Source organism: Oncorhynchus gorbuscha, linkage group LG19 (assembly GCF_021184085.1).
Source record: "Oncorhynchus gorbuscha isolate QuinsamMale2020 ecotype Even-year linkage group LG19, OgorEven_v1.0, whole genome shotgun sequence".
Taxonomy (NCBI): Eukaryota; Metazoa; Chordata; class Actinopteri; order Salmoniformes; family Salmonidae; genus Oncorhynchus; species Oncorhynchus gorbuscha.
This window is the reverse complement of record NC_060191.1, coordinates 71,404,071-71,429,539: the sequence shown is the minus strand read 5'-3', so window position 1 is coordinate 71,429,539 and position 25,469 is coordinate 71,404,071. Positions and strand designations below refer to the sequence as shown.

The following is a 25,469-nucleotide window of genomic DNA, read 5'->3' as shown; positions in this document are numbered from 1 at the left end:
GCAGACTTTTAGCTGTCTACCCACAGCATATTGGGGTTTAAATTAAATAATTAGTATGAGCTGAAAATGCAGACTTTTAGCTGTAATTTGAAGGAATCTACATCCAAATAAGAGCGTAGGAATTACAGCACTTTTTTATATTTGTGGACCTGACTGTATACATACATTTCCTTATGTAAGCGAATGCTGGTCTTGTATAGTTGTATAGGTGATATTAAAATAACTGTAAATAGTACTGGCACAGACAGGCATAAGACCATGTACAAACAGCAGCATCACAACTTGTAAAATAAACAGAAAATTTAAAAACTATATGTTCAAGGATAACAAACGTCTCACAGTATGAAGGCTTTACATCCGTGTGGAAACTCACTTACAGTATGAAGGCTTTACATCCGTGTGGAAACTCACTTACAGTATGAAGGCTTTACATCCGTGTGGAAACTCACTTACAGTATGAAGGCTTTACATCCGTGTGGAAACTCACTTACAGTATGAAGGCTTTACATCCGTGTGGAAACTCACTTACAGTATGAAGGCTATACATCCGTGTGGAAACTCACTTACAGTATGAAGGCTTTACATCCGTGTGGAAACTCACTTACAGTATGAAGGCTTTACATCCGTGTGGAAACTCACTTACAGTATGAAGGCTTTACATCCGTGTGGAAACTCACTCACAGTATGAAGGCTTTACATCCGTGTGGAAACTCACTTACAGTATGAAGGCTTTACATCCATGTTGAAACTCAGTGTGCAGTTTTTTGTTGTTGTCCCCCACAAAGGAGAAACACCTGATCTAGGATCATCTCATTTTACCCCAACCCCGACTTTCACATTTAGAAACTGAGCCACGTCTGAATTTGGACCTGTGGTTCAGGACAGAAATGAAGAGAGAAACAGAGAAGCTGAATGATCAGGTTTCAATTTAAAAATAAACAAAATTTGTGCAGCCTGATGTGGAACACAGCAGAGACCCCCCACCACCACCACACACACACAAAAACCTCTTGTTCATTTCAACAAATACACAGAAAATGATCATTTCTATCACACAAATCCAAACAGAACCATTATAAGTGATCCATTTACATTACATTTAAGTCATTTAGCAGACGCTCTTATCCAGAGCGACTTACAAATTGATCCCAGATCCAGACCTGACTGGTCCCTTTCACACAACCTCTGACCTCTCATTGCTGGTTTAGAGAAAATACTGTTGTCATCCCCCAAAATGACAGACATCTATTAAAACAGTACTGTTATAGTTTAGGCATTTCTGACGAAGGGGCTATGGGTTCCCATCAACAATACAGTAGGCATTTCTGACGAAGGGGCTATGGGTTCCCATCAACAATACAGTAGGCATTTCTGACGAAGGGGCTATGGGTTCCCATCAACAATACAGTTGGCATTTCTGACGAAGGGGCTATGGGTTCCCATCAACAATACAGTAGGCATTTCTGACGAAGGGGCTATGGGTTCCCATCAACAATACAGTAGGCATTTCTGACGAAGGGGCTATGGGTTCGCATCAACAATACAGTTGGCATTTCTGACGAAGGGGCTATGGGTTCCCATCAACAATACAGTAGGCATTTCTGACGAAGGGGCTATGGGTTCCCATCAACAATACAGTAGGCATTTCTGACGAAGGGGCTATGGGTTCCCATCAACAATACAGTAGGCATTTCTGACGAAGGGGCTATGGGTTCACATCAACAATACAGTAGGCATTTCTGACGAAGGGGCTATGGGTTCACATCAACAATACAGTAGGCATTTCTGACGAAGGGGCTATGGGTTCCCATCAACAATACAGTTGGCATTTCTGACGAAGGGGCTATGGGTTCGCATCAACAATACAGTAGGCATTTCTGACTCCATGCTGCAGACACAATCGACCTGTTAATCAAGCAGGCCGACATCTCAACATTTAATGTGGGTGTGCTTTTTGATGACCATTGATTATTCATGTCTTTTCAAATATCAGCCAACTTTATAATGACAGTCTGAAGAACCTAGCAAAGGCACAAATAACGACAAGTGACTAGTCTAATGAAATAGTTTAAGATACCGAGAATGTGGTAAGAGAAGAAGGATCATCGATTTCCCAGAGTAAATGTCTACTGTAAATATTCCCTAGCAAGAACAATAGTTCCTTCTTTGTTTTCTTTCCAATGGGACATAAAGTAGTCGAAGCGGCAGAAGTCCTGGTGAAGATGTGATGGTACAAGCAGGAAGTGGACTGTTGTTATTGACTGTTATGGTCCATAGTCATGTGGTAGCCAGACCACAGCTACAGGTATTTCAAAGAAATAAGTGCCGAAGGACAATGTACACACACCGGGCAGAGAAAGAGAAGGTTGGGAAGAATGGAGACGGATAAGAGTCATCAGAGAAGGTTGGGAAGAATGGAGACGGATAAGAGTCATCAGAGAAGGTTGGGAAGAATGGAGACGGATAAGAGTCATCAGAGAAGGTTGGGAAGAATGGAGACGGATAAGAGTCATCAGAGAAGGTTGGGAAGAATGGAGACGGATAAGAGTCATCAGAGAAGGTTGGGAAGAATGGAGACGGATAAGAGTCATCAGAGAAGGGTGGGAAGAATGGAGACGGATAAGAGTCATCAGAGAAGGTTGGGAAGAATGGAGACGGATAAGAGTCATCAGAGAAGGGTGGGAAGAATGGAGACGGATAAGAGTCATCAGAGAAGGTTGGGAAGAATGGAGACGGATAAGAGTCATCAGAGAAGGTTGGGAAGAATGGAGACGGATAAGAGTCATCAGAGAAGGTTGGGAAGAATGGAGACGGATAAGAGTCATCAGAGAAGGTTGGGAAGAATGGAGACGGATAAGAGTCATCAGAGAAGGTTGGGAAGAATGGAGACGGATAAGAGTCATCAGAGAAGGTTGGGAAGAATGGAGACGGATAAGAGTCATCAGAGAAGGTTGGGAAGAATGGAGACGGATAAGAGTCATCAGAGAAGGTTGGGAAGAATGGAGACGGATAAGAGTCATCAGAGAAGGTTGGGAAGAATGGAGACGGATAAGAGTCATCAGAGAAGGTTGGGAAGAATGGAGACGGATAAGAGTCATCAGAGAAGGTTGGGAAGAATGGAGACGGATAAGAGTCATCAGAGAAGGGTGGGAAGAATGGAGACGGATAAGAGTCATCAGAGAAGGTTGGGAAGAATGGAGACGGATAAGAGTCATCAGAGAAGGTTGGGAAGAATGGAGAAGGATAAGAGTCATCAGAGAAGGGTGAGAGAGGGACTGAGAGGGACAGTGACGGACAGAGAAAGACCAACATAGACCAACTGAAACTGAGCGAGAGGAAAAGATAAGAGAGGAGGCTTTTATATCAGACTGTAGCTGTCTGGCGATTGGCCTTGCTGGAGTCAGGAAAGGGGTTGTGCAGGTCAGGAGCTGGGTGAACGTTGTCATTGACCGATCCTGCACCTCCAAGCTGCAGGGCTCTGGTCCTGTAGCCTTCTCATCCTCTTCCCTAGCCACACCCACCACGTTAGTCCTATCAACGCACACACCACCGACTCCACATAGTAACCATCCAACGACGTCACACACACACCGCCCTCCTTTACACACAGCTGTAGCGGGGAGGAGAGGGAGACAGAAAGAGACACATTCAACACAAGTGTTTCCACGAATATTCACATCATAGCTATTCAATGAACTACGACATTATAAATGAGATAATGGTCAGGTAATTCTCTCTCTCACATACCCCAGCCTCCTCTGAGGAGCCACAGCTCTGTCCGACGGCTCCCTGGCACTCCTTAGAGGTGAGTGGGTCGACCATCCACAATGCCAGGGTGGAGGGCCAATTGCCCCCTAGGTTGGTGACCGTGTTCAGCAGGGTCATGTAGGTCCCACCGATCACTGGGTCACTCACTTTAGCATGGAAAGCCATACAGGCCACATACATGCTGTACAGCGCCACCTGTGGGTAAAGGAGGGGAAAGGTAGGAGTGGGTGGTGTCCCAAGCTGGATCAAGCGGTTATATAGTGGCCTTATTTCACATTGAAGAGCAGGAGAGAAAGGCAGGGGTAGGGAGGGAGCAGAGAACGGGAGGGAGGGAGAGAGAGCAGAGAAAGGGAGGGAGGGAGAGAGAGCAGAGAAATGGAGGGAGGGAGAGAGAGCAGAGAAATGGAGGGGGGGAGAGAGAGCAGAGAAAGGGAGGGAGGGAGAGAGCAGAGAAAGGGAGGGAGGGAGAGAGAGCAGAGAAAGGGAGGGAGGGAGAGAGAGCAGAGAAAGGGAGGGAGGGAGAGAGAGCAGAGAAAGGGAGGGAGGGGGAGAGAGCAGAGAAAGGGAGGGAGGGAGAGAGAGCAGAGAAAGGGAGGGAGGGAGAGAGAGCAGAGAAATGGTAGTAGAGACAACAGAGATGGATAGATAGTGGTACCTGATGCAGTACTATAGTGTAGTAGTAGAGACAACAGAGATGGATAGATAGTGGTACCTGATGCAGTACTATAGTGTAGTAGAGACAACAGAGATGGATAGATAGTGTGAACAGTATTACCTGATGCAGTACTATAGTGTAGTAGAGACAACAGAGATGGATAGATAGTGGTACCTGATGCAGTACTATAGTGTAGTAGAGACAACAGAGATGGATAGATAGTGGTACCTGATGCAGTACTATAGTGTAGTAGAGACAACAGAGATGGATAGATAGTGGTACCTGATGCAGTACTATAGTGTAGTAGAGACAACAGAGATGGATAGATAGTGTGAACAGTATTACCTGATGCAGTACTATAGTGTAGTAGTAGAGACAACAGAGATGGATAGATAGTGGTACCTGATGCAGTACTATAGTGTAGTAGAGACAACAGAGATGGATAGATAGTGGTACCTGATGCAGTACTATAGTGTAGTAGAGACAACAGAGATGGATAGATAGTGGTACCTGATGCAGTACTATAGTGTAGTAGAGACAACAGAGATGGATAGATAGTGGTACCTGATGCAGTACTATAGTGTAGTAGAGAGACAACAGAGATGGATATAGTGTGAACAGTATTACCTGATGCAGTACTATAGTGTAGTAGAGACAACAGAGATGGATAGATAGTGGTACCTGATGCAGTACTATAGTGTAGTAGAGACAACAGAGATGGATAGATAGTGTGAACAGTATTACCTGATGCAGTACTATAGTGTAGTAGAGAGACAACAGAGATGGATAGATAGTGGTACCTGATGCAGTACTATAGTGTAGTAGAGACAACAGAGATGGATAGATAGTGTGAACAGTATTACCTGATGCAGTACTATAGTGTAGTAGAGACAACAGAGATGGATAGATAGTGGTACCTGATGCAGTACTATAGTGTAGTAGAGACAACAGAGATGGATAGATAGTGTGAACAGTATTACCTGATGCAGTACTATAGTGTAGTAGAGACAACAGAGATGGATAGATAGTGGTACCTGATGCAGTACTATAGTGTAGTAGAGAGACAACAGAGATGGATAGATAGTGGTACCTGATGCAGTACTATAGTGTAGTAGAGACAACAGAGATGGATAGATAGTGGTACCTGATGCAGTACTATAGTGTAGTAGAGACAACAGAGATGGATAGATAGTGGTACCTGATGCAGTACTATAGTGTAGTAGAGACAACAGAGATGGATAGATAGTGGTACCTGATGCAGTACTATAGTGTAGTTGAGAGACAACAGAGATGGATAGATAGTGTGAACAGTATTACCTGATGCAGTACTATAGTGTAGTAGAGACAACAGAGATGGATAGATAGTGGTACCTGATGCAGTACTATAGTGTAGTAGAGAGACAACAGAGATGGATAGATAGTGTGAACAGTATTACCTGATGCAGTACTATAGTGTAGTAGAGACAACAGAGATGGATAGATAGTGGTACCTGATGCAGTACTATAGTGTAGTAGAGAGACAACAGAGATGGATAGATAGTGTGAACAGTATTACCTGATGCAGTACTATAGTGTAGTAGTAGAGACAACAGAGATGGATAGATAGTGGTACCTGATGCAGTACTATAGTGTAGTAGAGAGACAACAGAGATGGATAGATAGTGGTACCTGATGCAGTACTATAGTGTAGTAGAGACAACAGAGATGGATAGATAGTGTGAACAGTATTACCTGATGCAGTACTATAGTGTAGTAGAGACAACAGAGATGGATAGATAGTGGTACCTGATGCAGTACTATAGTGTAGTAGAGAGACAGCAGAGATGGATAGATAGTGGTACCTGATGCAGTACTATAGTGTAGTAGAGAGACAACAGAGATGGATAGATAGTGGTACCTGATGCAGTACTATAGTGTAGTAGAGAGACAACATAGATGGATAGATAGTGGTACCTGATGCAGTACTATAGTGTAGTAGAGACAACAGAGATGGATAGATAGTGGTACCTGATGCAGTACTATAGTGTAGTAGAGACAACAGAGATGGATAGATAGTGGTACCTGATGCAGTACTATAGTGTAGTAGAGACAACAGAGATGGATAGATAGTGGTACCTGATGCAGTACTATAGTGTAGTAGAGAGACAACAGAGATGGATAGATAGTGGTACCTGATGCAGTACTATAGTGTAGTAGAGACAACAGAGATGGATAGATAGTGGTACCTGATGCAGTACTATAGTGTAGTAGAGACAACAGAGATGGATAGATAGTGGTACCTGATGCAGTACTATAGTGTAGTAGAGACAACAGAGATGGATAGATAGTGGTACCTGATGCAGTACTATAGTGTAGTAGAGAGACAACAGAGATGGATATAGTGTGAACAGTATTACCTGATGCAGTACTATAGTGTAGTAGAGACAACAGAGATGGATAGATAGTGGTACCTGATGCAGTACTATAGTGTAGTAGAGACAACAGAGATGGATAGATAGTGTGAACAGTATTACCTGATGCAGTACTATAGTGTAGTAGAGAGACAACAGAGATGGATAGATAGTGGTACCTGATGCAGTACTATAGTGTAGTAGAGAACAGAGATGGATAGATAGTGTGAACAGTATTACCTGATGCAGTACTATAGTGTAGTAGAGACAACAGAGATGGATAGATAGTGGTACCTGATGCAGTACTATAGTGTAGTAGAGACAACAGAGATGGATAGATAGTGTGAACAGTATTACCTGATGCAGTACTATAGTGTAGTAGAGACAACAGAGATGGATAGATAGTGGTACCTGATGCAGTACTATAGTGTAGTAGAGAGACAACAGAGATGGATAGATAGTGGTACCTGATGCAGTACTATAGTGTAGTAGAGACAACAGAGATGGATAGATAGTGGTACCTGATGCAGTACTATAGTGTAGTAGAGACAACAGAGATGGATAGATAGTGGTACCTGATGCAGTACTATAGTGTAGTAGAGACAACAGAGATGGATAGATAGTGGTACCTGATGCAGTACTATAGTGTAGTTGAGAGACAACAGAGATGGATAGATAGTGTGAACAGTATTACCTGATGCAGTACTATAGTGTAGTAGAGACAACAGAGATGGATAGATAGTGGTACCTGATGCAGTACTATAGTGTAGTAGAGAGACAACAGAGATGGATAGATAGTGTGAACAGTATTACCTGATGCAGTACTATAGTGTAGTAGAGACAACAGAGATGGATAGATAGTGGTACCTGATGCAGTACTATAGTGTAGTAGAGAGACAACAGAGATGGATAGATAGTGTGAACAGTATTACCTGATGCAGTACTATAGTGTAGTAGTAGAGACAACAGAGATGGATAGATAGTGGTACCTGATGCAGTACTATAGTGTAGTAGAGAGACAACAGAGATGGATAGATAGTGGTACCTGATGCAGTACTATAGTGTAGTAGAGACAACAGAGATGGATAGATAGTGTGAACAGTATTACCTGATGCAGTACTATAGTGTAGTAGAGACAACAGAGATGGATAGATAGTGGTACCTGATGCAGTACTATAGTGTAGTAGAGAGACAGCAGAGATGGATAGATAGTGGTACCTGATGCAGTACTATAGTGTAGTAGAGAGACAACAGAGATGGATAGATAGTGGTACCTGATGCAGTACTATAGTGTAGTAGAGAGACAACATAGATGGATAGATAGTGGTACCTGATGCAGTACTATAGTGTAGTAGAGACAACAGAGATGGATAGATAGTGGTACCTGATGCAGTACTATAGTGTAGTAGAGACAACAGAGATGGATAGATAGTGGTACCTGATGCAGTACTATAGTGTAGTAGAGACAACAGAGATGGATAGATAGTGGTACCTGATGCAGTACTATAGTGTAGTAGAGAGACAACAGAGATGGATAGATAGTGGTACCTGATGCAGTACTATAGTGTAGTAGAGACAACAGAGATGGATAGATAGTGGTACCTGATGCAGTACTATAGTGTAGTAGAGACAACAGAGATGGATAGATAGTGGTACCTGATGCAGTACTATAGTGTAGTAGAGACAACAGAGATGGATAGATAGTGGTACCTGATGCAGTACTATAGTGTAGTTGAGAGACAACAGAGATGGATAGATAGTGTGAACAGTATTACCTGATGCAGTACTATAGTGTAGTAGAGACAACAGAGATGGATAGATAGTGGTACCTGATGCAGTACTATAGTGTAGTAGAGAGACAACAGAGATGGATAGATAGTGTGAACAGTATTACCTGATGCAGTACTATAGTGTAGTAGAGACAACAGAGATGGATAGATAGTGGTACCTGATGCAGTACTATAGTGTAGTAGAGAGACAACAGAGATGGATAGATAGTGTGAACAGTATTACCTGATGCAGTACTATAGTGTAGTAGTAGAGACAACAGAGATGGATAGATAGTGGTACCTGATGCAGTACTATAGTGTAGTAGAGAGACAACAGAGATGGATAGATAGTGGTACCTGATGCAGTACTATAGTGTAGTAGAGACAACAGAGATGGATAGATAGTGTGAACAGTATTACCTGATGCAGTACTATAGTGTAGTAGAGACAACAGAGATGGATAGATAGTGGTACCTGATGCAGTACTATAGTGTAGTAGAGAGACAACAGAGATGGATAGATAGTGGTACCTGATGCAGTACTATAGTGTAGTAGAGAGACAACAGAGATGGATAGATAGTGGTACCTGATGCAGTACTATAGTGTAGTAGAGAGACAACATAGATGGATAGATAGTGGTACCTGATGCAGTACTATAGTGTAGTAGAGACAACAGAGATGGATAGATAGTGGTACCTGATGCAGTACTATAGTGTAGTAGAGAGACAACAGAGATGGATAGATAGTGGTACCTGATGCAGTACTATAGTGTAGTAGAGAGACAACAGAGATGGATAGATAGTGGTACCTGATGCAGTACTATAGTGTAGTAGAGACAACAGAGATGGATAGATAGTGGTACCTGATGCAGTACTATAGTGTAGTAGTAGAGACAACAGAGATGGATAGATAGTGGTACCTGATGCAGTACTATAGTGTAGTAGAGAGACAACAGAGATGGATATAGTGTGAACAGTATTACCTGATGCAGTACTATAGTGTAGTAGAGAGACAACAGAGATGGATAGATAGTGGTACCTGATGCAGTACTATAGTGTAGTAGAGACAACAGAGATGGATAGATAGTGGTACCTGATGCAGTACTATAGTGTAGTAGAGACAACAGAGATGGATAGATAGTGGTACCTGATGCAGTACTATAGTGTAGTAGAGAGACAACAGAGATGGATAGATAGTGGTACCTGATGCAGTACTATAGTGTAGTAGAGAGACAACAGAGATGGATAGATAGTGGTACCTGATGCAGTACTATAGTGTAGTAGAGACAACAGAGATGGATAGATAGTGGTACCTGATGCAGTACTATAGTGTAGTAGAGAGACAACAGAGATGGATAGATAGTGGTACCTGATGCAGTACTATAGTGTAGTAGAGACAACAGAGATGGATAGATAGTGGTACCTGATGCAGTACTATAGTGTAGTAGAGACAACAGAGATGGATAGATAGTGGTACCTGATGCAGTACTATAGTGTAGTAGAGACAACAGAGATGGATAGATAGTGGTACCTGATGCAGTACTATAGTGTAGTAGAGACAACAGAGATGGATAGATAGTGGTACCTGATGCAGTACTATAGTGTAGTAGAGACAACAGAGATGGATAGATAGTGGTACCTGATGCAGTACTATAGTGTAGTAGAGACAACAGAGATGGATAGATAGTGGTACCTGATGCAGTACTATAGTGTAGTTGAGAGACAACAGAGATGGATAGATAGTGTGAACAGTATTACCTGATGCAGTACTATAGTGTAGTAGAGACAACAGAGATGGATAGATAGTGGTACCTGATGCAGTACTATAGTGTAGTAGAGAGACAACAGAGATGGATAGATAGTGTGAACAGTATTACCTGATGCAGTACTATAGTGTAGTAGAGACAACAGAGATGGATAGATAGTGGTACCTGATGCAGTACTATAGTGTAGTAGAGAGACAACAGAGATGGATAGATAGTGTGAACAGTATTACCTGATGCAGTACTATAGTGTAGTAGTAGAGACAACAGAGATGGATAGATAGTGGTACCTGATGCAGTACTATAGTGTAGTAGAGAGACAACAGAGATGGATAGATAGTGGTACCTGATGCAGTACTATAGTGTAGTAGAGACAACAGAGATGGATAGATAGTGTGAACAGTATTACCTGATGCAGTACTATAGTGTAGTAGAGACAACAGAGATGGATAGATAGTGGTACCTGATGCAGTACTATAGTGTAGTAGAGAGACAACAGAGATGGATAGATAGTGGTACCTGATGCAGTACTATAGTGTAGTAGAGAGACAACAGAGATGGATAGATAGTGGTACCTGATGCAGTACTATAGTGTAGTAGAGAGACAACATAGATGGATAGATAGTGGTACCTGATGCAGTACTATAGTGTAGTAGAGACAACAGAGATGGATAGATAGTGGTACCTGATGCAGTACTATAGTGTAGTAGAGAGACAACAGAGATGGATAGATAGTGGTACCTGATGCAGTACTATAGTGTAGTAGAGAGACAACAGAGATGGATAGATAGTGGTACCTGATGCAGTACTATAGTGTAGTAGAGACAACAGAGATGGATAGATAGTGGTACCTGATGCAGTACTATAGTGTAGTAGTAGAGACAACAGAGATGGATAGATAGTGGTACCTGATGCAGTACTATAGTGTAGTAGAGAGACAACAGAGATGGATATAGTGTGAACAGTATTACCTGATGCAGTACTATAGTGTAGTAGAGAGACAACAGAGATGGATAGATAGTGGTACCTGATGCAGTACTATAGTGTAGTAGAGACAACAGAGATGGATAGATAGTGGTACCTGATGCAGTACTATAGTGTAGTAGAGACAACAGAGATGGATAGATAGTGGTACCTGATGCAGTACTATAGTGTAGTAGAGAGACAACAGAGATGGATAGATAGTGGTACCTGATGCAGTACTATAGTGTAGTAGAGACAACAGAGATGGATAGATAGTGGTACCTGATGCAGTACTATAGTGTAGTAGAGACAACAGAGATGGATAGATAGTGGTACCTGATGCAGTACTATAGTGTAGTAGAGACAACAGAGATGGATAGATAGTGGTACCTGATGCAGTACTATAGTGTAGTAGAGACAACAGAGATGGATAGATAGTGGTACCTGATGCAGTACTATAGTGTAGTAGAGAGACAACAGAGATGGATAGATAGTGGTACCTGATGCAGTACTATAGTGTAGTAGTAGAGACAACAGAGATGGATAGATAGTGGTACCTGATGCAGTACTATAGTGTAGTAGAGACAACAGAGATGGATAGATAGTGTGAACAGTATTACCTGATGCAGTACTATAGTGTAGTAGAGAGACAACAGAGATGGATAGATAGTGGTACCTGATGCAGTACTATAGTGTAGTAGAGACAACAGAGATGGATAGATAGTGGTACCTGATGCAGTACTATAGTGTAGTAGAGAGACAACAGAGATGGATAGATAGTGTGAACAGTATTACCTGATGCAGTACTATAGTGTAGTAGTAGAGACAACAGAGATGGATAGATAGTGGTACCTGATGCAGTACGATAGTGTAGTAGAGAGACAACAGAGATGGATAGATAGTGGTACCTGATGCAGTACTATAGTGTAGTAGTAGAGACAACAGAGATGGATAGATAGTGGTACCTGATGCAGTACTATAGTGTAGTAGAGACAACAGAGATGGATAGATAGTGTGAACAGTATTACCTGATGCAGTACTATAGTGTAGTAGAGAGACAACAGAGATGGATAGATAGTGGTACCTGATGCAGTACTATAGTGTAGTAGAGAGACAACAGAGATGGATAGATAGTGGTACCTGATGCAGTACTATAGTGTAGTAGTAGAGACAACAGAGATGGATAGATAGTGGTACCTGATGCAGTACTATAGTGTAGTAGAGACAACAGAGATGGATAGATAGTGGTACCTGATGCAGTACTATAGTGTAGTAGAGACAACAGAGATGGATAGATAGTGGTACCTGATGCAGTACTATAGTGTAGTAGAGAGACAACAGAGATGGATAGATAGTGTGAACAGTATTACCTGATGCAGTACTATAGTGTAGTAGAGACAACAGAGATGGATAGATAGTGGTACCTGATGCAGTACTATAGTGTAGTAGAGAGACAACAGAGATGGATATAGTGTGAACAGTATTACCTGATGCAGTACTATAGTGTAGTAGAGAGACAACAGAGATGGATAGATAGTGGTACCTGATGCAGTACTATAGTGTAGTAGAGAGACAACAGAGATGGATAGATAGTGGTACCTGATGCAGTACTATAGTGTAGTAGTAGAGACAACAGAGATGGATAGATAGTGGTACCTGATGCAGTACTATAGTGTAGTAGAGAGACAACAGAGATGGATAGATAGTGTGAACAGTATTACCTGATGCAGTACTATAGTGTAGTAGAGACAACAGAGATGGATAGATAGTGGTACCTGATGCAGTACTATAGTGTAGTAGTAGAGACAACAGAGATGGATAGATAGTGGTACCTGATGCAGTACTATAGTGTAGTAGAGAGACAACAGAGATGGATAGATAGTGGTACCTGATGCAGTACTATAGTGTAGTAGTAGAGACAACAGAGATGGATAGATAGTGGTACCTGATGCAGTACTATAGTGTAGTAGTAGAGACAACAGAGATGGATAGATAGTGGTACCTGATGCAGTACTATAGTGTAGTAGAGACAACAGAGATGGATAGATAGTGGTACCTGATGCAGTACTATAGTGTAGTAGAGAGACAACAGAGATGGATAGATAGTGTGAACAGTATTACCTGATGCAGTACTATAGTGTAGTAGAGAGACAACAGAGATGGATAGATAGTGGTACCTGATGCAGTACTATAGTGTAGTAGAGAGACAACAGAGATGGATATAGTGTGAACAGTATTACCTGATGCAGTACTATAGTGTAGTAGAGAGACAACAGAGATGGATAGATAGTGGTACCTGATGCAGTACTATAGTGTAGTAGTAGAGACAACAGAGATGGATAGATAGTGGTACCTGATGCAGTACTATAGTGTAGTAGAGACAACAGAGATGGATAGATAGTGGTACCTGATGCAGTACTATAGTGTAGTAGAGAGACAACAGAGATGGATAGATAGTGGTACCTGATGCAGTACTATAGTGTAGTAGAGACAACAGAGATGGATAGATAGTGGTACCTGATGCAGTACTATAGTGTAGTAGAGAGACAACAGAGATGGATAGATAGTGGTACCTGATGCAGTACTATAGTGTAGTAGAGAGACAACAGAGATGGATAGATAGTGGTACCTGATGCAGTACTATAGTGTAGTAGAGACAACAGAGATGGATAGATAGTGGTACCTGATGCAGTACTATAGTGTAGTAGAGACAACAGAGATGGATAGATAGTGTGAACAGTATTACCTGATGCAGTACTATAGTGTAGTAGAGAGACAACAGAGATGGATAGATAGTGGTACCTGATGCAGTACTATAGTGTAGTAGAGACAACAGAGATGGATAGATAGTGGTACCTGATGCAGTACTATAGTGTAGTAGAGACAACAGAGATGGATAGATAGTGTGAACAGTATTACCTGATGCAGTACTATAGTGTAGTAGAGAGACAACAGAGATGGATAGATAGTGGTACCTGATGCAGTACTATAGTGTAGTAGAGACAACAGAGATGGATAGATAGTGGTACCTGATGCAGTACTATAGTGTAGTAGAGAGACAACAGAGATGGGTAGATAGTGGTACCTGATGCAGTACTATAGTGTAGTAGAGACAACAGAGATGGATAGATAGTGGTACCTGATGCAGTACTATAGTGTAGTAGAGAGACAACAGAGATGGATAGATAGTGGTACCTGATGCAGTACTATAGTGTAGTAGAGACAACAGAGATGGATAGATAGTGGTACCTGATGCAGTACTATAGTGTAGTAGAGACAACAGAGATGGATAGATAGTGGTACCTGATGCAGTACTATAGTGTAGTAGAGACAACAGAGATGGATAGATAGTGGTACCTGATGCAGTACTATAGTGTAGTAGAGACAACAGAGATGGATAGATAGTGGTACCTGATGCAGTACTATAGTGTAGTAGAGAGACAACAGAGATGGATAGATAGTGTGAACAGTATTACCTGATGCAGTACTATAGTGTAGTAGAGACAACAGAGATGGATAGATAGTGGTACCTGATGCAGTACTATAGTGTAGTAGAGAGACAACAGAGATGGATAGATAGTGTGAACAGTATTACCTGATGCAGTACTATAGTGTAGTAGAGACAACAGAGATGGATATAGTGTGAACAGTATTACCTGATGCAGTGCGTAGCTGAACAGGACTATAGTATAGTAGTAGAGAGGGAATCCCCCTTCCTGCTTTAAACTGGGAGTCCACCACACCAACACAGCATACCCCAGACCTATCAACAACCTACACAGGAAAACACACATGTATGAGAAGAGAGAGAGAGAGAGAGAGAGAGAGAGAGAGAGAGAGAGAGAGAGAGAGAGAGAGAGAGAGAGAGAGAGAGAGAGAGAGAGAGAGAGAGAGAGAGAGAGAGAGAGAGAGAGAGAGAGAGAGAATTGAATTGAGAGAGAGATTGAATTGAGAGGGAGACAGAGACAGAGAGAGACATTGAGAGACAGAGAGAGAGAGAGACAGAGAGAGACATAGAGAGACAGAGACAGAGAGAGAGAGAGACAGAGAGAGACATAGAGAGACAGAGACAGAGAGAGAGAGACAGAGAGAGACAGAATACCTGAAGGGAAAGGCCTTGTAGAAAACGTCTAGTGGTCGTGGTCCCGCGGTGTATTTACTGATGATGAGAGGTAGTAGTATCTGCAGTGGAACCATGGGGACTGCCAGTAATGCCAGCTGCTCTTTAGGAACACCTGCCTCAACCAGCTTCAGACCGGTCACTGCATCTGCAGCAGAGAAACCTATCTGGAGAGAGAGAGTTAGAGACAGAGACAGACAGAGACAGAGACAGAGACAGAGACAGACGGACGGACGGACGGACGGACGGACGGACGGACGGACGGACGGACGGACGGACGGACGGACGGACGGACGGACGGACGGACGGACGGACGGACGGACAGACAGACAGACAGACAGACAGACAGACAGACAGACAGACAGACAGAGAGACAGAGACAGCTAAGTCAGGTACAGGTACCTTTACAGTGGGGTTAGACACAGCAGGTGAGTTAAGCTAGTTGTCCAGGCAGGTTGGTTAAAATGTGGGCACCTCGGAGGTGAGTGACAGGCTACACAGGGTGACCCCAGTCGGTGGACCTAGATGTAGTCACCTCGGAGGTGAGTGACAGGCTACACAGGGTGACCCCAGTCGGTGGACCTAGATGTAGTCACCTCGGAGGTGAGTGACAGGCTACACAGGGTGACCCCAGTCGGTGGACCTAGATGTAGTCACCTCGGAGGTGAGTGACAGGCTACACAGGGTGACCCCAGTCGGTGGACCTAGATGTAGTCACCTCGGAGGTGAGTGACAGGCTACACAGGGTGACGTTAGTCCATGGACCTGTTTAACCTGACTGGGTTACAGAGAGCACTAGCATGCAGGGACGTTGTAGCTAAACCTTAGCAGTGAGCAGCAGAGGATGAACAGGGTGGGACAGTCTGGCTTTCTTAAAGGGATACTTCGGGATCTTGGCAATGAATTCCATCTCTGTGTCCAGTATGAAGAAAGTTATGAGGTAGTTTCAAAAGCCAATGCTATCTATCGTTAGTGCAATTTTGACTGGAAGTCTATGGTATCTGCTAGCATGCCACATAAAAATGGTATCCACGAGGTCATCAGACTGAGGGAGTAGATAAAGGAATTCATTGGCAAAATCCCGAAGTGTCCCTTTAACTGGGTGACAGTTGAAGGTGAGTCAGGTGCAGTAAGCTGTCGGGTACCTTAGCAGTGAGCAGCAGGCTACAGAAGGTGACCCCAGTCCGTGGACCTGTTTAACCTGACTGGGTTGCAGTAAGCTGTCGGGTACCTTAGCAGTGAGCAGCAGGCTACAGAAGGTGACCCCAGTCCGTGGACCTGTTTAACCTGACTGGGGTGCAGTAAGCTGTCGGGTACCTTAGCAGTGAGCAGCAGGCTACAGAAGGTGACCCCAGTCCGTGGACCTGTTTAACCTGACTGGGTTGCAGTAAGCTGTCGGGTACCTTAGCAGTGAGCAGCAGGCTACAGAAGGTGACCCCAGTCCGTGGACCTGTTTAACCTGACTGGGTTGCAGTAAGCTGTCGGGTACCTTAGCAGTGAGCAGCAGACTACAGAAGGTGACCCCAGTCCGTGGACCTGTTTAACCTGACTGGGGTGCAGTAAGCTGTCGGGTATCTTAGCAGTGAGCAGCAGGCTACAGAAGGTGACCCCAGTCCGTGGACCTGTTTAACCTGACTGGGTTGCAGTAAGCTGTCGGGTACCTTAGCAGTGAGCAGCAGGCTACAGAAGGTGACCCCAGTCCGTGGACCTGTTTAACCTGACTGGGTTGCAGTAAGCTGTCGGGTACCTTAGCAGTGAGCAGCAGGCTACAGAAGGTGACCCCAGTCCGTGGACCTGTTTAACCTGACTGGGTTGCAGTAAGCTGTCGGGTACCTTAGCAGTGAGCAGCAGGCTACAGAAGGTGACCCCAGTCCGTGGACCTGTTTAACCTGACTGGGTTGCAGTAAGCTGTCGGGTACCTTAGCAGTGAGTAGCAGGCAAAAGAAGGTGACCACAGTCTGTGGACCTGTTTAACCTGACTGGGGTGCAGTAAGCTGTCGGGTACCTTAGCAGTGAGCAGCAGGCTACAGAAGGTGAACACGGCAGGCATCTTGATGATGGAGAGCAGCAGTTTGTATGTTTCCATGACGCTCTGCGTCTCCTCCCGGACCTTCTTCCTCCCGTGCTGTCCCCTGGCGTTCTCCTTCTTCATAACGGCCACCAGCGTGGTCGACACCAGGAACACCACGCCCCAGAAAAACAGGAAGTCTGCGCCACGGGAGCCAATCACAGACAACGACAATGTCACGGAGTGATTATAACAGCAGAGCAATGGGATATGAAACAGTGCAATGATTATCATGGTTTATTCTCCTATCGTTATTCACCCATCGTTATTCTCCCATCGTAATTCTCCCATCGTTATTCTCCCATCGTTATTCACCCATCGTTATTCACCCATCGTTATTCTCCCATCGTTATTCTCCCATCGGTATTCTCCCATCGGTATTCTACCATCGTTATTCTCCCATCACAGCTGTACTGAAAATCATCGGCCAAAAGTTCACTCCAAAATAACAGTTTATTTTCTCTCACCTCATCTCAAAAACCACTAAGTTAATCACATGACCAACATCTGCACTCTGATTGAAGGATTGACCACCAGATGGCACTGTCACTCCGTTGTTTGGCTGAAGAAAATGCTCGCCTGGTACGCCATAGTGAGCTTCAGACTGACAGGACAAAGCCAACTTTGACTATAGCATTATATGTAAATATGGTATGCATGAGAACACAAATCACTCATTTTCCTACAATTCTGATACCATTGTCTTTAGTACACATTGTTATTCAGGGCAAGATGAAGGAATGCAAAACCTGGCCAACAGACTTTCCCTCTTCAGCAGGGAAGGGTTCATCGAGCTTTGCATGTCTGTAATTGTGCTTAATACCAGCTGACCATAGCAAGGTTCAACTAGATATACCACTCTTCTTCCAGCTTCATAGACTACCTTCTTCCTGTTTCATAGACTACCTGCTTCATAGACAACCTGCTTCATAGACAACCTGCTTCATAGACAACCTGCTTCATAGACTACCTGCTTCATAGACAACCTGCTTCATAGACTACCTGCTTCATAGACAACCTGCTTCATAGACTACCTGCTTCATAGACAACCTGCTTCATAGACAACCTGCTTCATAGACAACCTGCTTCATAGACAACCTGCTTCATAGACTACCTGCTTCATAGACTACCTGCTTCATAGACAACCTGCTTCCTGCATCATAGACAACCTGCTTTATAGACGACCTGCTTCATAGACTACCTGCTTCATAGACTACCTGCTTCATAGACAACCTGCTTCATAGACAACCTGCTTCATAGACAACCTGCTTCATAGACAACCTGCTTCCTCATAGACTACCTTCAGCTTCATAGACAACCTGCTTTCATCTTTTTTACCGTCCACCCTAGACTACCAGTATCTCCCTTCCTGATGGTATAACAATGCCAGATCTACCTTCCTGATGGTTCATAACGATGCCAGTAGACTCCTGCTCCCTCCCTGATTCATAACGATGCCAGACTACCCTCCCTGATGGTTAACAATGCAGTAGACTCCTCCCTTCCTGATGGTATAACATGACAACCTCTCCCTCCCTTCCTGATGGTATAACGATGCCAGTAGACAACCTGATGGTATAACAATGCCAGTATCTCCCTTCCTGATGGTATAACGACCAGTATCTCCCTCCTCCCTGATTATAACAATGCCAGATCTCCCTCCTTCCTGATGGTAGACCAGTATCTCCCTCCTCCCTGATGGTAGACCAGTATCCCCTCCTCCCTGATGGTATAACAACCAGTATCTCCCTCCCTGATGGAATAACGATGCCAGTACTCCCTGCTTGGAATAGACCAGTACTCTCCTTGGTATAACTATGCCAGTATCTCCCTCCCTGATGGTATAACAATGTCAGTATCTCCCTGCTTGGTATAGACCAGTATCTCCTCCTCCCTGATGGTATAACATGCCAGTATCTCCCACCCTCCCTGATGACAACCTGCTTCATCTCCCACAACCTGATGGTATAGACAACTCCCTCCCTCCCTGATGACAACCTGCTTATCTCCCTCCCTCCCTGATGACAACCTGCTTCCCTCCCTGATGGTATAAGACAACCTCCTCCCTCCCTGATGGTTAAACGATGCCAGTATCTCCTCCTGATGGTATAACAATGCCAGTATCTCCCTCCCTGATGGTATAACGACCAGTATCTCCTCCCTGATGGTATAACAATGCCAGTATCTCCTCCTGATGGTATAACGACCAGTATCTCCCTCCCTCCCTGATGGTATAACGATGCCAGTATCTCCCTCCTTCCCTGATGGTAGACAGTACCTGCTTGATGGTATAACATGCCAGACTCCCTCCTTCATGGTAGACAACCTGCTTCCCTGATGGTATAACAATGCCAGTACCTCCCTTCCTGATGGTATAACGATGCCAGTATCTCCCTCCCTCCCTGATGGTATAACGATGCCAGTATCTCCCTCCCTCCCTGATGGTATAACAATGCCAGTATCTCCCTCCCTGATGGTATAACGATGCCAGTATCTCCCTCCCTCCCTGATGGTATAACGATGCCAGTATCTCCCTCCCTCCCTGATGGTATAACAATGCCAGTATCTCCCTCCCTCCCTGATGGTATAATGATGCCAGTATCTCCCTCCCTCCGTGATGGTATAACGATGCCAGTATCTCCCTCCCTCCCTGATGGTATAACGATGCCAGTATCTCCCTCCCTCCCTGATGGTATAACGATGCCAGTATCTCCCTCCCTGATGGTATAACAATGCCAGTATCTCCCTCCCTGATGGTATAACGATGCCAGTATCTCCCTGATGGTATAACAATGCCAGTATCTCCCTCCCTGATGGTATAACGATGCCAGTATCTCCCTCCCTCCCTGATGGTATAACGATGCCAGTATCTCCCTGATGGTATAACAATGCCAGTATCTCCCTCCCTGATGGTATAACGATGCCAGTATCTCCCACCCTGATGGTATAACAATGCCAGTATCTCCCTCCCTGATGGTATAACGATGCCAGTATCTCCCTCCCTGATGGTATAACAATGCCAGTATCTCCTCCCTCCCTGATGGTATAACAATGCCAGTATCTCCCTCCCTCCCTGATGGTATAACGATGCCAGTATCTCCCTCCCTGATGGTATAACGATGCCAGTATCTCCCTCCCTGATGGTATAACAATGCCAGTATCTCCCTCCCTGATGGTATAACAATGCCAGTATCTCCCTCCCTGATGGTATAACGATGCCAGTATCTCCCTCCCTCACAATGTAACGATGCCAGTATCTCCCTCCCTTCCTGATGGTATAACGATGCCAGTATCTCCCTCCCTGATGGTATAACAATGCCAGTATCTCCCTCCCTCCCTGATGGTATAACGATGCCAGTATCTCCCTCCCTGATGGTATAACGATGCCAGTATCTCCCTCCCTGATGGTATAACGATGCCAGTATCTCCCTCCCTCCCTGATGGTATAACGATGCCAGTCTCTCCCTGATGGTATAACGATGCCAGTATCTCCCTTCCTGACAGTATAACGATGCCAGTATCTCCCTTCCTGATGGTATAACAATGCCAGTAGCTCCCTTCCTGATGGTATAACAATGCCAGTCTCTCCCTTCCTGATGGTATAACAATGCCAGTCTCTCCCTCCCTGATGGTATAACAATGCCAGTCTCTCCCTCCCTCCCTGATGGTATAACAATGCCAGTCTCTCCCTTCCTGATGGTATAACAATGCCAGTCTCTCCCTCCCTGATGGTATAACAATGCCAGTATCTCCCTCCCTGATGGTATAACAATGCCAGTATCTCCCTCCCTGATGGTATAACAATGCCAGTATCTCCCTCCCTGATGGTATAACAATGCCAGTATCTCCCTCCCTGATGGTATAACGATGCCAGTATCTCCCTTCCTGACAGTATAACAATGTAACGATGCCAGTCTCTCCCTCCCTACCTACCTGACAGTGTAACGATGCCAGTCTCTTTAGGCTCTGCTCTCAGGTATTTGTTGCAGAAGTCAGCTGACTCCAGGGCCAGGAAGAGGACGTTGCCTAGGAAGTAGCCAGCCGTCTGTCCCACAGAGTTACATGTGGAGGCGTAACCCACGTTCTCCCTAGACAGCATGGTCAGAGCCCAGCCATCCACTGCTATGTCCTGGGATCAGGGAGTAGAACAGAGTCATGTATCACAATAACGTGTGTGTGTGTATGTGTGTGTGTGTGTGTGTGTGTGTGTGTGTGTGTGTGTGTGTGTGTGTGTGTGTGTGTGTGTGTGTGTGTGTGTGTGTGTGTGTGTGTGTGTGTGTGTGTGTGTGTGTGTGTGTGTGTGTGTGTGTGTGTGTGTGTGTGTGTGTGTGTGAGAGAAAGAGTGAGAGTGAAAGTGTGTGTACCTGGGTGGCTGCCAGAAAGGCCAGCATGAAGAACACCGCCGTCAGGGTCACCACGTCGGGGCCCCGCCCCTCGTCACTTTTCAGCAGCGTATCCACGGTAACCGACAGGTACAGCATGAAGAGACCCAGCAGGTATTGGGTGGGCACCAGCCACGACTTCCTGAGAGGGAGAGAGGAGATCACGAGCCTTTAACTCATTTGATTCCAACAGTCTTTCCATGACACACTGACCGTACAAAACATTAAGAACACCTGCTCTTTCCATGACACACTGACCGTACAAAACATTAAGAACACCTGCACTTTCCATGACACACTGACCGAACAAAACATTAAGAACACCTGCTCTTTCCATGACACACTGACCGTACAAAACATTAAGAACACCTGCTCTTTCCATGACACACTGACCAGGTGAAAGCTATGAACACGTGTTAGTGTATTTGTTATAACCAATTTATTGATGTGAGTAAGATACGCTACAGATCAGGTCCTATTGGTCACCTGCATGTGATGCTCACATCTTTCACGTGAAGAGAGCGAGGCTTGAGGGAATAGGGAATGTTTTTCCTAAATAAATTAAGAGATTTTTCGGGTAAAAACAGAACTTTTCAGTCAGAAACAAGTAAGAAACTAAACGGTTGAAATGACGTTGTAGCTTCAACACGGACAGCGCAATAAACACTTCCTGTGCTGTGGTGCCTTTTCTCTGCAGCAGGGAGGAGAGAGAGACAACGTGCGCCAGTCACACAGTGTGACCATCAGGCTCTTTCTTTAGTCATTTGTGAGTCTTAATTATTTAATCAAACAGTGTGCTTAAAGCCTCAGACAAGCTCAGCTCATCTGTCGCTGATGGTATTCAAACTCATAACGGTGTGTGTCTTGTCTTTCTATGAAAAAAAATCAGTTTAAACATTTCAATCAATCAATTGGTCAAAAGAACAGAATGACTCTCTGGGACTTGTCAGTGTATATCAGTGGTATAAATCCTTGTCTTACCGGCGTCCAAACCGGCTCAGGTAGAGCGCGTCCACCAGTGGGGCCCACAGCAGCTTGAGACTGAAGGGCCAGAAGACAAAGCTGAAGAAGGCCTGGTCCTTGTAGCTGACGTTCTTACTCTGCAGGATGAGAGGGATGCTCCCGGCCAGGCCCAGAGGGATGCCCTGGAGGACATAAAGGAAGAGCAGCAGAGACACGTTCCCCAGCTCCCCTCTGATCCCAGGCCGCACCCTGGGATGTCCGTTGTCCTCCGCGTCGGATCCTCGGTGGAGCGCCTCCCCCTCCACCTCCATGTCAGGGGTAGTGTTGAGAACCCTGTCCCCGTCCCTCATGTCCCCCTGGGGGACAACGGGCTTCCTCTGCCGCCCGTTCTTATGTGTGACCGAGTCAGAGAGCTCCATTGTGGCGCTGCGGGCATCAAACCAGCTCTACCCTCTGGAAACCTGGAGAGGAAGGAAGCAGGCGTTCATCAATGTCTCGTAGGAAAATATCTGCTGTGTTCTACCCCTCACACACGTGTTTTCAGATGGGTTACTCTAGGCAGCGAGACCTTCCTTTAAGAATGTTCATTGTTGACACATTTCTGAGATATTCTCTTTTTGTCCTGGCTGAGGTCCTAACAACACCAGCTATCATCAAAAGAGCTCAGCTTCTGCATAAACAAGGTTGATAGCTATAAGTCTTCATCCAGACCAATGGGAGAATGTTACTAGCTATAAATCTTAATCCAGACCAATGGGAGAATGTTACTAGCTATAAGTCTTCATCCAGACTAATGGGAGAATGTTACTAGCTATACATCTTCATTCAGACCAATGGGAGAGAGAATGTTACTAGCTAGAAGTCTTCATCCAGACCAATGGGAGAGAGAATGTTACTAGCTAGAAGTCTTCATCCAGACCAATGGGAGAGAGAATGTTACTAGCTAGAAGTCTTCATCCAGACCAATGGGAGAATGTTACTAGCTAGAAGTCTTCATCCAGACCAATGGGAGAATGTTACTAGCTAGAAGTCTTCATCCAGACCAATGGGAGAATGTTACTAGCTAGAAGTCTTCATCCAGACCAATGGGAGAGAGAATGTTACTAGCTAGAAGTCTTCATCCAGACCAATGGGAGAGAGAATGTTACTAGCTATAAGTCTTCATCCAGACCAATGGGAGAATGTTACTAGAATGTTACTAGACCAATGGGAGAATGTTACTAGCTAGAAGTCTTCATCCAGACCAATGGGAGAATGTTACTAGCTAGAAGTCTTCATCCAGACCAATGGGAGAATGTTACTAGCTAGAAGTCTTCATCCAGACCAATGGGAGAATGTTACTAGTTAGAAGTCTTCATCCAGACCAATGGGAGAATGTTACTAGCTAGAAGTCTTCATCCAGACCAATCATCGTGACAACGCATGTTCAGCTGTACTGCCAAACACCTCCTCAATTACCCGTTGACTCAGCCCGGGCAGACACCAGGTGGGAATCAAAACAACGCAGAGGTTTAGTTTATTATTATATTTGTTGTCTAAGGAAATTCGGATTATTCGTATTGCTAGAATACCCGATAAAGCCTCACTGGCATGAGAGCAGAGCAACCAAATGAATGCTTTAGTTAGCTAACAGTAACGTTACCATCTGGATCAGAATAGCAAAGTCACAGGATAGGAAGTCACAAAACATCGGCGAACAAAAATGTCAATGTGAATTTAATAAATATTGGTTAAAACGGTAATTGGAGCTCAAATGATGTTGAATGAGATAAGATAAGCACGTTAGCGAGCTATAATAACGTGACATACGACGCCACATACCAATATCTAATAATGATTGTGTATCACCATTCAAGCAATGCGTTGTAGTTCAGTCGACAGCAAACACTGCCTTGCACTATGTATGAATTACATTTAATAAGGTAACAGAAATAGCTACCTATTTAGCCTCCACCCGCTAACATCGGCAGATTGTTTTGCTGAGAGCGAGGACGTGTATTTGTGTAACGTCGAAATGTGTCCGAGTGCTTCGGCTGACGTGTCAAACTTCAGTTAATTTCTGTTCCACTAGGATATGCATACACATTATTATGTCGTTATTGTGGTTCCATATGCACTCATGCCACTCAGTACAGTTGCAAACGTTATCATAATAAAACATTCATTAATAAAAAATGATCTATGTTAATTGTAACAACTAATCTCTTTTAATTAACTATTTGTTACACATTACATTATTATGGACTACAAAGGGAAACCCAGCCGCAAGCTGCCCAGTGACACGAGCCTACCAGAAGTGCTAAATGCCTTTTATACTCGCATCGACGCAAACAACACAGAAGCATGCATGAGAGCACCAGCTGTTGCGGACAACTGTGTGATCCTGCTCTCTGTAGCCGATGTGAGCAAGACCTTTAAACAGGTAAACATTCACAAGGCCGCGGGGCCAGACAGATTACCAAGATGTGTACTCAGAGCACGTGCAGACCAACTGGCAAGTGTCTCCACTGACATTTTCAACCTCTCCATAACTGAGTCTGTAATACCAACATGTTTCAAGCAGACCACCATAGTCTCTGTGCCTAAGAAAGTGAAGGTAACCTGCCTAAATTATTACCACCCCATAGCA

The 25,469-nt window shown here is 44.4% G+C and overlaps 1 protein-coding gene across 2 annotated transcripts; it reads right to left on the bottom strand.

The window, feature by feature from the left end:
- Positions 1-2,527: 2,527 nt before the first annotated feature.
- On the bottom strand, positions 2,528-24,879 carry slc33a1 (solute carrier family 33 member 1). Of its 2 annotated transcripts, none has more exons than XM_046314128.1 (9): positions 24,780-24,879; positions 22,859-23,301; positions 21,860-22,019; positions 21,429-21,624; positions 17,433-17,635; positions 15,410-15,594; positions 14,964-15,081; positions 3,748-3,963; positions 2,528-3,610 (listed from the first exon to the last, which is right to left on the bottom strand). In XM_046314128.1, exons 2-9 carry the CDS (start codon positions 23,257-23,259, stop codon positions 3,443-3,445), a joined length of 1,647 nt encoding a protein of 548 aa, XP_046170084.1. In that variant the 5' UTR covers positions 23,260-23,301; positions 24,780-24,879; the 3' UTR covers positions 2,528-3,442. The 2 variants fall into 2 exon arrangements, with proteins under 2 accessions (XP_046170084.1, XP_046170085.1); XM_046314129.1 differs by lacking the exon at positions 24,780-24,879 and adding an exon at positions 24,662-24,682.
- Positions 24,880-25,469: the final 590 nt, after the last annotated feature.